At 40.7% G+C, this 13,285-nt stretch overlaps 1 protein-coding gene across 1 annotated transcript in view; it reads left to right on the top strand.

The window, feature by feature from the left end:
• LOC115781011 (multiple PDZ domain protein) overlaps window positions 1-13,285 on the top strand; it is a 55,800-nt gene that overhangs the window by 22,258 nt on the left and 20,257 nt on the right. Inside the window, exon 21 of the mRNA XM_030730502.1 lies at window positions 11,222-11,512. Coding sequence (XP_030586362.1) covers window positions 11,222-11,512 — 291 coding nt within the window. The remainder of the gene's footprint in view (window positions 1-11,221; window positions 11,513-13,285) is intronic.

Consider the following 13,285-nt stretch of genomic DNA (forward strand, 5'->3'; position numbering starts at 1 on the left):
GTGGTTGACTTCCAGTCCAGGAAGTCAACCACAGCTATCGTCATCTAGTGGCCTTCAGATAGATTGCAGGGTTAAGACCCTTCCACACACTGGTTTCATTTTTCAGGCTCAGAAGCTACATTCTTGCTTTACAGTGTCTACAGTGTTCTAGCTAGCGGTTGATCGCCAGGCGCTGGAGCTGAGATGCCCTCACGCCGGGCTGAGGATTTCACTGCTTCACTTTTGAAGTTCTGCTGTCACTGCATTTAGCAAACAGGAGCCCACCCCGGGGACTCCGCCTTGGCTAGATCGCTGCTTTTATCGCTGCTTGCACCTGTATAATTTTACTGCAATTTGCAGTCTACCACAGAGCATGGAAAGTTCACAATGTGCACGTTTGATCTCTCTACGGTTGTGCGCACGCTTGATTTCAAGGGAAATCTAAATGACTACCGGTGTTAGGTCGATTCGCGTTTCCCCATCAGATTCTGTTTCCCTAGCGGCTCCCGGGGCCGCCCACGCGGCAAAGAACGCGCGTGCTTGTTCAGTGCTTACTTGCGCTGCAAAAGAACTTCGGACACCGTGAAAAGTTAAAGACAGTTTAACACAGGGAAAACGGTATCGAATGAGTGCATTAGATACCATTCCCTCAGTTTAACACCGGGGGGAACGGTATCTGATGGCACTTATTGGGCCATCACAATGAGTTCCCCCTGTATCTGGGGGAACCATCCTGTATCTGATGAGAGCGCAGTTGGAAAAAAGTGGGACAGCTTCGCCGAAACACGCTGTTTCAGCTTTCACGACGTTCGTGGTTCTCTTGGGGCGCAAGCACGCGCGTTTTTTGCCGCGTGGGCGGCGCGGAGACGCTGGGGAAACAGTATCTGATGGGGAAACGCAAATTGAAGTAACACCGGCATGAACGCGAGGAGAAGTAAGAGGAAAAATGAAGATCAAATGAAAATTTCAAGAAAGAAAAAGAAGTGGAAACGACTGCAGTTGACAAGGTATGTTACAATCATCCTTAATAGTGAACAGTCATTGGTTATGCCATTGCTGTTTATTTAGGAGCATTTGGACCCGGAAATGGCGTCAGACTTAAAGACCAGATTAGCACTAGCGATTGTTTGCAACATAGTGACTGATATTTGAACACAGAAAATGCTTTTAGCAGCTGATCCTTAAAACATCTGGATTATGTTTTTATTGGGTATGCTTTTTGTGGTTTCTGCAAACCCATTAGTGAAAGTAAACAGCACTCTTGGACACAATAAATGCATGATATATAAGTGTAACTCTTCTGGATTATATGCAAAAATTATCACTCTCGATCTTATAAGGCCTGGTTTAGCATTCTGTGTTGGTCCTACCTACATAACTGAAAATCCTCTCTGAACCTAACTTAACATACACCTTGAGAAATGTAACTACACATCCACAAAAACTGTGATTACTGCCTAGGTTTCAGAGGTGCTTTCTGGTTACATATGTAGGCCCTGTCACTCAATTAACAAGTTGGAGCAGCTTTTAGGGGTTAGCATTAGCTTGATAATTAGCATTAGCAACACCCCTGCGCTGGGCTGAAAAAAATTTCTGGCTAGAACCCTGAGTCTCACGCACACACACACACACACACACACACACACACACACACACTGAATTAATGAACACTGAATACGTTAAGGTTACTGGGGTAAAGGTAAGGCCTGTTATAGCCAATGCTCATATATGCTTGAGACCTTGGTGGTTGGATGCAGGAACATCTTTGGGTCACATCACTTTGTAACCTCATGTTGTATTTTAAGAAGTTTCATGACAAGCGGGCTCCAAAAGTGGAGTTTAACCAGCATTTCACAGTGGCTGGTTCTTTGATGAAACACAATGAATGTACTGTAGGTAAGGAGACCAACAGGAGAGAGAGAATGAGAAAACAGTGAAACATGTTTGGGGGAATATTTAAAAGTCTGAGGATGTTTTAGTAGTCTGAAGATCCATCCTGAAGAAGCAGAAGCAGCAGCGCTCCATGCTCCATCCTCTGTTTTTTCTGGTTACCATGGCAAAACTAGGGTTTTTTTTTTTCCCCGTCTCCTTTTTGACTTCAAAAACATGTTCCCTATGCACTTTCATTTGTTCTTCTGCACCATAAATGTGTACGTATAAAGAAATTTCCCATTTCCTTAGATTTCAATACATGTGGCCAATCTCCAGGAGGAGTGAGACAAAAAAAAAACTGTTCTCTCTTGCATATGTTTTTTTTTTTAAGTTTATTTATGTAAATACAGTTTAAAACAGCAATTTCCCCAAGCCTCTATAATACTGCGGAGTCCCAGCAGTATTATAGAGGAGCCCAACAATCTAATGATCCCCTATGAGCAAGCTCAGGGAGGGGCGGCCATCTGTCGTGACTGGTTGGATTAATGTACTTGGGGCAATTGCTACATCTTAAAATTTTGAATACAAACCAATTGAAATAGGTCTTCTACTACCAATAATTTAAATGCAAACTTTAGCAGCTATTCTGAGGTCTTCTGGAGCCAACAATCTCTGTATGAGAGCTGCACTTCTTTGCCAGACCATGGAAGATTTTTGTAGAATTGCAGCTGATCCATGGCCTCAGGATAAAAATTGTTCCTCAGACAACAGACAGGACAACAGCTCTGGCTCCAGAATAAACTTTTTAAGGAGCTTCTGTTTCAGTTAGAAAACTGTAGATTGTAATATCTCCTCTAAAATGTCTGGGAACAAACCTGAGGCCAGGATTTTCTTCCTCTAGTCTTCTTTGCTTCTTCTTTCTTTTTTCTTCTTTCCTCTTCTGAATTTTATCTGTCAGAGAAGGTGTACTTCTAGAGAGCTCCTGTGTCTCGCAGGCATTTCCCTCAGTCGCAGAGGTGGGTTGGTCTGCCCTCTTCTGCTGAATTTTAATCAGGGACTTTTCCAGATCTTGCATAGTAAATGCTGCCTGAGAATTTCCCCGTTGTGATCCGAAGACCTCATGGTTAGTTTTTTCTGGCATTCTACTTTCCTTCTTCTTTCTGTTTTTTCTTTTTGTTTTTTCAGTAGTTTCGAGCCTCTGGGCTTCTTTCCTTTTCTGAATTTCAACTTTTTGAGAGGCCAAGGATGTACTCCCAGTGAGCTCCTGTGTCTCACAGGAATTTCTCTCAGCCACAGAGGTAGGTTTTTCTGCCATGTTCTGAGTTTCTCCCAGTTCTTCCAAGGCTCTGGGCTCAGGATGAGCATCATCTAACTCAGCTTGAGGTGGATCAGATTCTAGTGCCGATAATTCAGAGACATTTCCCTCAGTCGCAGAGGTGGGTTGGTCTGCCCTCTTCTGCTGAATTTTAATCAGGGACTTTTCCAGATCTTGCATAGGATATGCTGCCTGAGAATTTCCCTGTTGTGATCCAAAGACCTCATGGTTAGTTTTTTCTGGCATTCTACTTTCCTTCTTCTTTCTGTTTTTTCTTTTTGTTTTTTCAGTAGTTTCGAGCCTCTGGGCTTCTTTCCTTTTCTGAATTTCAACTTTTCGAGAGGCCAAGGATGTACTCCCAGTGAGCTCCTGTGTCTCACAGGAATTTCTCTCAGCCACAGAGGTAGGTTTTTCTGCCATGTTCTGAGTTTCTCCCAGTTCTTCCAAGGCTCTGGGCTCAGGATGATCATCATCTAATTCACCTTGAGGTGGATCAGATTCTACCGCCGATAACTCAGAGACATTTCCCTCAGTCGCAGAGGTGGGTTGGTCTGCCATGTTCTGAGTTTCTCCCAGTTCTTCCAAGCCTCTGGGCTCAGGATGATCATCATCTAATTCACCTTGAGGTGGATCAGATTCTAGTGCCGAGAACTCAGAGACATCTCCCTCAGTCGCAGAGGTGGGTTGGTCTGCCATGTTCTGAGTTTCTCCCAGTTCTTCCAAGGCGCTGGGCTCAGGATGATCATCATCTAATTCACCTTGAGGTGGATCAGATTCTGGTGCCGATAACTCAGAGACATTTCCCTCAGTCGCAGAGGTGGGTTGCTCTGCCATGTTCTGAGTTTCTCCCAGTTCTTCCAAGCCTCTGGGCTCAGGATGATCATCATCTAATTCACCTTGAGGTGGATCAGATTCTAGTGCCGATAACTCAGAGACATCTCCCTCAGTCGCAGAGGTGGGTTGGTCTTCTATGTCCTCAGTTTCATCCAGTTGTTCTGAGCCTCTAAAACAACAACTGAACAACTGAGTGAAACTCAGTGACTTGGCTTGAGTTCGATCAGATTTTATCGACGATAACTCAGAGGCATTTCTCCTAGTCCCAGAGGTGGGTTGTTCAGCTGTGTTCTGCTGAATTTCAGTCTGGGACTCCAAACCTTTTGTAGGATCTGGTGACTGAGATTGTCCCAGGCGTGATCTGATGAACTGTGCAGCTTTTCTAAAAGCCTTGAGTGGCATCTTTGTGTATCAAGCAAAACCAGATGATATTACACTAAATCTGCAATCGAATTCGTTGGTTAGGCTTTACAAGACTGCACTGTGTAAACCAGGAGAGATTTTCTGTATGTGTTTTCAAGATTCCGGCCTACTTAAAGGATTTAAGATCAAAGGAACCCAACATCAAAAAAGGCCTTTTTAATGATGGAATCCTTTGATCTTAATAATGTTTGACTTCTCAGATGATATCACTGTTTAGGTTTGAATTGTGGTAACATTCCAGAGCACTGTGACAGGTATTCTAAACATTGTTGTTACCATGGCAGCTTTTTTCTTTTAAATAACAGCTGCTTCAATTGGAAAACAAACTGTGGGTTTAAAATCCACTGACTGTATGTTATAGCATAGACCTGTGATCTCCCCCACCCACCCAAGTGGCATCTGGGTGGCACTGAGGCCAAGACCAGATGTTCAGTGTCAATAATACACAGTGTGTGAGCGAATACTGAAAGCCCACGTAATCGGATGCTCATTTAAGAGTTACCAGCAGCACTCAAAGATCAAATGTAGTCACAGAGACACATGTAAGCAAGCATGTTACATCCTTGACCCCGTATCAGTTAAAAGAAACAAAGGATCTTTGCCATCCTTCCAGGTTTTACATTGACTAGTTTCAAAATACAACTTCAACAAGACTCAGACTGGATTAAAATTACAAACCTGTAGAAGCCAAAATAATTATTTTCTTTGCATTAAAAAAAAAAATCTAATTGAGGGACAGATTAAACTCTATATAAGCAGTGACCCCTATTTTTGAGAAAAGACACTCATTGAAAGCTCCCTCACTATTATTGATATTGCTTATCTGCTACTACCATACAGGTAGCAGATAAGCAATATCATACATACATACTGATATATTTCAAATGTTTGTTTCTTTTAAATTTGATCATTATAATTGACAACTAATGAAAACCCCAAATTCAGTATTTCAGAAAATTAGAATTTTGTGAAAAGGTTCAATATTGAAGACACCTGGTACCACACTCTAATCAGCGAATTAACTCAAAAACCTTTAAATGGTCTCTCAGTCTAGTTCTGTAGGCTACACAATCATGGGGAAGACTGCTGACTTGACAGTTGTCCAAAAGATGACCTTTGACATCTTGCACAAGAAGGGCGACACAAAAGGTCATTGCTAAAGAGACCAGCTGTTCACAGAGCTCTGTGTCCAAGCACATTAATAGAGAGGCAAAGGGAAGGAAAAGATGTGGTAGAAAAAAGTGTACAAGCAATGGGGATAACCGCACCCTGGAGAGGATTGTGAAACAAAACCCATTCAAAAATGTGGGGGAGATTCACAAAGAGGGGACTGCAGCTGGAGTCAGTGCTTCAAGAACCACCACGCACAGACGTATGCAAGACATGAGAGTTTCAGCTGTCGCAGTCCTTGTGTCAAGCCACTCTTGAAAAAGAGACAGCGTCAGAAGTGTCTCGCCTGGGCTAAAAGACAAAAAGGACTGGACTGCTGCTGAGTGCTCCAAAGTTATGTTCTCTGATGAAAGCAAATTTTGCATTTCCTTTGGAAATCAAGGTCCCAGAGTTTGGAAGAAGAGAGGAGAGGCACAGAATCCACGTTGCTTGAGGTCCAGTGTAAAGTTTCCACAGTCAGTGATGGTTTGGGGTGCCATGTCATCTGCTGGTGTTGGTCCACTGTGTTTTCTGAGGTCCGAGGTTGACGCAGCCGTCTACCAGGAAGTTTTAGAGCACTTCATGCTTCCTGCTGCTGACCAACTTTATGGAGATGCAGATTTCATTTTCCAACAGGACTTGGCACCTGCACACAGTGCCAAAGCTACCAGTACCTGGTTTAAGGACCATGGTCTCCCTGTTCTTAATTGGCCAGAAAACATCAAAATGAAAATAAATAAACATTTAAAATATATCAGTCTGTGTGTAATGAATGAATATAATATACAAGTTTAATTTTTTTAATGAAATTACTGAAATAAATCAACTTTTTCATGATATTTTAATTTTATGACCAGCACCTGTACTACAGTAAAACCATGGAAACACAGGAGAGGGTGCTGGCCCAGTGTTTGGTACAAGAATTAGATTCTGGTGTCATCTGGTTGCTGGCTGGTTTTTGGTCTACTGACGTAACAGGATAAACACCCATAAGTTGGTTTCAGCCATAGTCACAATCGGGAAGCAAGTCAGTGAGATTCAACCTTCGCCGCCTGAAGAGGATGCTGCAACACCACGAGGACTGAATGATTGTGTGAAAGATGCTGACACTTATGAAATTTGTCTTACCTTGAATATGCCTTAGCTAAAGTTGCGTTTATATTATGTGTTTAGTTACCTCAAGTGCTATGCTTTTGTGTCTGTGTGCAGGGGACTCAGACCCATGTGGTGTGCTCTGTGGATGAGGATTCTTTGTTTGGTAAAATCAGATTGTTTAATGGTGACAGAGGTTTCTGGAGTGGGGAGATTAATGTTGCATCCTACACTGGCAGCCACACCATGTGCGTGTGAGAGTTTCATGTTAAATTCCTATGATTTGAGCAGCATTTGGCACCTGCTATAAAATATGTTAGCAAAAAAAACAGCTCCTGCAGTAGATTACACATTCACCTTGGTCAATATTGGGGCCGGGCTGAAAAAAATTTCTGGCTAGAAAAAAAAAAGGGAAAAATCAATAGCCATACTAGCTTTAGTTTTAAGGCTAAGGCTGCCTAGCTACCTTTCCTTGATTTCATGATGGATTTTATGTCTTATTATTTCTCTGTATTTAACAGAATACAATAACTGCAGCATTTCTACAATGATCTCACTAAGCTGGAGCATAGAAACTATACAGACGAGGTACTGCTTTTTCACATGACTTTTTATTTTAAGCAATCTCGTGAATTGCATATTTTCTCATTTTAATATTTTTGCACAGTGGATCAGAAAGTGTTCATTTGTGTCACACTTTATTGTAGTGGTAGATTTTACTTACATTTTAAAAATGCCATAATTCTATGACTAGTAATGTATAATGACCAAAGAATATGGTTTTAGAGCTCAAAAGCTTAAATGCTTCCAAAAGAACATTTACAAAATCGCTACTATGAAACTCAAAATTGTGGTTAGGTGCAGTACATTATTTTTGCTTTTTCCCAGAGTTGTGTCAGTGTCATAGAGATAAAAGGAATACCAAAGTCAGTCTAATAATGCTTCAGAAGTCCGTTGTGGAAAACAGGCTTTGATAATAGAGCAACAAGACTGAAGCCACTCTTGATTAAAAAGCATATAACCTCCTGCGAGGGGCATTTAGAGGACTAAAGGAGCAAGATTCTCTAGTGTGATTCTCTTGCACATCTCTAAGCACCATCTCTGTGGACCACCAGACACTAATCACCTGGCTAAAACCAGTGACGAAGCAACACGGTAAATGTGCGTGCTTCTCAGCTAAATACAGAAAGATCCCAAGTGCAGGTGACCTGAGTTTGGGGAAATAACTCACCTTTCTGCACAACAACGATCTGAAGCACACAGTCAAGACAGCATTAGTGTAAGTTCAGGTCAAGTCTTTGAGTGGTTGAACCAAAGTTCAGGCTAAAATCACATAAACATCTGTGGGAAAAGTTGGAGATGACTGAAGGAGCTTGAGAAATCTGCCAGGAAAAATGGGATAACTGCCCAGATCTGGCTGTGTAGCAATCTGGCTTACTAAAGACTTACCCAGAAACACTTGAGGCTGTAACTGCTGCCAAAGGGATTCCTTCATAGTTTTAAATGAAAGATCAGAAAACGTTTGTGAGAAGTTTTAGTTTCAGATTTTCCTTTTGCAAAAATGTCTAAAATATGTTTTTTTAATCTTATTCTGGGTTAGGGAGTGCAAAACAATTGCCAAAATACATGTAAAAAGTATATACACAGTGCTTAATAAATTTATTAGACCAAAAATAAAGCAGAAATAAATGGTAAAGCACATTATTATGCTTGATTAATGTCTGACTTCTCAAAGAAGTCCAAGTTTGCCAGCTCCTATTTGGTTAAAAATGTGAATAGAGTTTGTTATTTGCCTTATAAATAACAATATAACTTTGAGATTTAAACACGTTTTTGACAGATTTGTACAATACTTGTGTTTTCTCATTTTTTTTTTTTTTATGACAGGTAGCCTAATAAGTTTGTTAAGCAATGGATACACATGTTTTAAGGTGTAAGTTTTTCAAAGTTTTTCAGTCAGCACTGAAAAAAATTAATAAATAAAACTGTTTGTTTATTTAAAACTTGTGGCTCAAGGCCTCAGGCAATTACCAAAACTATCAAGTGAGTGCTTTTTCCCAACTGAAGAGACCCTAGCAGGTTAAAACAGTTATTTAGCACAATTATTTCTATTGCATTCATGTGCACCTTCTGTGCTGTCATAGTTTAAAGATGTCTTTGTTTGAAAAACAAGAAAGCCAGAGTTATTAGTTTAGAGGGAATGTGGAATGGTCTTTTGGGAATGCTGAGAACAACCGACTGCTGGAAAAAAAAAAAAAAAAAAGAATACCGCTCATATTTGTTAGCTCTCCTCATGCAAAACGTGACAGTCTGCGTCTGCAATGTGTACACGCACGCCATCAATATAAACATCATCATCTCCGCAGTCCCAAACATGACTTTGACCGCATCATCACCTCTAAATGATCTCGTCTCACTTTGGATCTCCATTACCACCTTGTTTTTTTTTTGACACTGCAGTCATAGCTGACTGAGGCAGTACACTCATGTTAGATTAGATTAGGTGATGAAATTTTAAAGATTGCCTAAGGGGAAATTGGATAAATTATTACTTGTTCTAACATCAGCAGTTATGGCTTCACATTGGCAATGCTTGTTTGGCTGATTGGAGATGTGCTCCACCCCCACCACCCCACTGCCCTGCAGAACACCCACACACTCTGGCGAGCCTCTCTCACCCTCTCTCTCTCTCTCTCTCTCCCGCTCCGTGTTGCATTTATGGGCACACACATACAAACATTAACACACATACCAGCCTTTCAATGGTCTAACCTCCAAAAAACACCTTTTCCTGCTATGGGAAATATCTCTGAATAATTCATCACTCATCTCACCTTGAACAGTGCGCTTCTGAATAAAAGAACGTTTTAAAGAGCCTCTCATAGATGCGCACACAATACACACACAGACGAATATGCACATGCGTTTTGCCTTTCTCTATCGTATACACAGAAAAACACTCATCAGTATACACATATGCTCACACTGCCTCCTCCTAAACAGCACTTCAGATAAACTAAGAGGAGGCAGATGAGTTGCTTTGGCAGCCTCAGAATAAGACACATAGACGGGCGAGGGCTTGTCACCATCAAACTGCTTCTTTTCAGACAAGGCAGGCTGTCCACATGGCTCAGTCACAACAGCTTAGTGTAGACTACCGCATTCAATCTACCACCCTGAATGAAACATGGAAACTGGGTTTTTCAGCAGATTCAAAAAGCATGTCTGCTAGTAGCGTCGCACCATGTAAAAAGGAGAAGACTAAAAGGGGAGGGGGGGGCTGAATGTCCTTGACATCCTTTACACTATAGCTTAGGCAGATCTGGGATTATGTAAGACAAAAACTGAGAAGATTTTTTCATTTTTCATATGGAAAGGGGCACATTCATATTTTCAGAGCTCATTTGACTGACAGCTTCAGCTTTTGTTGTCAATTAGAGGTTGTTTGTAAAAATATATATTTTTATTTATGATGTACAAAAAGAGTATATGGTTAGCTGCAAAATAATTACTAATGATTGGCTTAATTTGTCTTTGGTTAAATGTTAAAGTGTCACCAAGTAAAATTGCCTGCAGTATGTCATAATTATAGATTTGAACTAACAGTAGTTTTGGAAGAAAGGGACAGCTTACAGGGAAGAAAATTTTCAAAGTACTTCCTCATTTTCTTAACACTGATTTAGCTTGTTTTGCGTAGCCTCAGTTGACTCAGATATGTCTCCTTGTTTGCCAAGCTAGCTGGCTAATAGCCAAGCTGCTTAGCAGTAGAAACAGTTTTTTTGCATCCAGAGAGAAGTGAGTGATTTCATGTCAGACTGCCATGATTTGTCATAATTATATCAGTTTCTGTCGGGCAGAAGATAAAATGGGAGGGAGTAACTGGCGTACTATGCTCGTTTTATTGTCATGAATCGTCTCCATATATTGATACAGCGTAATTTATAGCACATTATTTTGCAGATCCGTTGGCTATGGATTGCATATCCTGCTTTGAGGTCCACTTAATAATCACATAATACTTAAAACTTTAAAATAATCTGCCACTGTGACTAAAAACGTCTGGAAGTCACTACATTCACCTTCCATATAAAGTAAAAGCCTGAAAAAAATCTGTAAAATCACAGCTTGAGATTCTTAATTGTTTTCTTATCCCAACTTAATAGAGGAGACATGAGGTGTTATCTTTTGTGTTTTTGGACAAACTGTTTCCCAATCTGCACAATCTTTATGCTTAGCTAAGCCGGTGTTTGCTTTAAAAAACATTGTACAGAGAATAAAGTGCTATTGACCTCTTATCTTGATAAGATGGAGGCTAAAAGTAATTTTAAAAAATTAACATTCCTTTAGAGCATAACATGCTATTATTGTCCTAGTCAGTTGATATTTATGATATTTACTTTTTCCATTCCTTGACAATCCATTGCTCCTTCATTGGTGGTGAAAGTAAAAGTGAATGTGCAGCTGGGAAACAGAGTATTGGCAGAACTTAAGGAAATAATATTCATTATGTTTTCACCCCACCCCCGCATTTCTTTTCCCACACCCCCCTACCCCCAGTATAACCTATGTCCCAGCCCACCAGGTGGATGAACACCGTACTCGGCTGTGTTTGCCCCCTCTAGCATCAGTTGCTACAGACAGCCCCTCTTCTTCACCCACTCTAGTGACTGCATCAGACCCGGCCAGGTCCTCGAGTCACCCGGCTTTGTCAACGCTCAAGCCGTCTTCCTCAGTCACATTTAACGCTGCAACTCCGGATCCAGCCTCAGTCAGAGTTTCGGCATCTTTCAAAGCTCCTTTTAAAGGCCCGGTCACAGTTCCGACCATCACCCCAGCCTCAGACTCAAGGTAATATAAGAGCCAGAGGTCTCAGCCTATTATTTACGGTCACCTAATCCCTTCACAGGTCCCAGAGTGCAAGATAAACCTGTCTGAAGGTTTATTAGACTTCAAGTCTCCAGCTTTATTACAAGTTGATACATTTGCTGCAGGGAATTCAGACTAAGAAATAGCTATACATTCTTTAACGTGTTAGCCATAGGCTTTTGATTTTTCCACCAGCGATGGTTTTATTACTGTAACACATCATTCAGTTACCCAGCTGCTTAAGTCATGCTAATGATCTGAATTATGATCTGACACTTTAATTAACCGTATCCATGAGGAAACAATTGTTTTGAGAATGCAGCCGGCTCAGTGTGAGGCTCCTCCAGCCTGCATTTTTTTCTCTTCTCCATTCTTCTGTGTTGTAAAGGCAAAAGCTTCTCTCAATGTTGAATCTCTGAGTTATATTTAGCTGTTCGCTTATGGATCTCAGTGCTGACTGTCAGCGAAAATGAATTGTTTCGCTTCTGTCTGTCCCTGCTTTCACTCTGTCTTCGTATCTCTGCCTTTCTCCTCTCTCCCTCACTCCCATTTTTCTCTGCAGCCTTTTCTTCACTCTTATCTTTCAATACGTTGTCTTTGTTTCTTTCTCTGTGTGTGCTTACATCTGTCTTTCATTGCTTTCACACTCTCAGTCATCTTACGCTGGTGTTTTTCTCTTCACCTCATTTTCCCTCTCCTCCCTGCCTGGCTCCTATCCCCCTCTCCTCTCTCCTCTTTCAGCCCTGGTGGAACCATTTGTTCTGCCCTCTTCTGTAACTTAACTGGCTATAGGCTCCTGCTGTGCAGATAGCACCGCTATCACTCACATCCATGGGCTTATTACAGCCCTCCGCCGTTAAACATATTCATGAAAAATTCTCTCTTTCTCTACCTTTTTCTTCCACACTTGCAGTGTGTGTATCTATATATATACAGGGCTACTGTAGTATATGTGTTAACACACACACATACACACAAACACAGAGACACTACCTTGCTGTGACCTCATTGGCAGAAAATGTGTTTTTTCAGAGCTGTTTTTGTCTAAATGGGTGTATCTTTTCAAAGCAGACCAATATAAGTGACAATTGGCCAAATGCCACAGTGTGTCATTACTTGAAAAAGCAAAGTTCCCCAGTATTCACACAGTTCTGTTGATACTGTGCCCTTGCAGGATCAATAAAGTATCTATTACTCATTTGAAATTGGTGGATGAGGAATTATCCCCAAATTTGTGCCTGCTATTATTTATTTTATTTTTTTCCAAACATACTAAAACCAAAGGACATTTACATGACACAAAACAAAAATGCTGATTCTCACACCTGAAAGTTGAAACACACTAATAGTTGTCATTTTCCTGGGTAAATAACTTTAACAATTCATTAATTAACAAATTAAATGTTAATTTTCTGTCAAATGTTATAGCAATATATAAACTGACTATCAGCTCTATGGCTCAGAATTCAATTAAAGACTGTTTATACTGGCAGGCAAAGTTACATCATTTGGTTCTCTGGGTTTTTGTGCATACAGTCACAGTTAACATAAATAAAACATTTGCAATATTATGTAAAATGCATGTACATAGAAGTTGTTCACAGGGCACATTTATGCAAAATTGAATTATGGAATGTACAAACGTTCACAATGTGTAGTAGAAGAACAGTGCATCTGCCAGGATAATAGTCCCAAAACGTCTGGCAATGTAATGCAGATTTGGATTCTTGGCTAAATATAAATATGTAATTTATG

The sequence above is a fragment of the Archocentrus centrarchus genome, chromosome 1, assembly GCF_007364275.1.
Source record: "Archocentrus centrarchus isolate MPI-CPG fArcCen1 chromosome 1, fArcCen1, whole genome shotgun sequence".
Taxonomy (NCBI): Eukaryota; Metazoa; Chordata; class Actinopteri; order Cichliformes; family Cichlidae; genus Archocentrus; species Archocentrus centrarchus.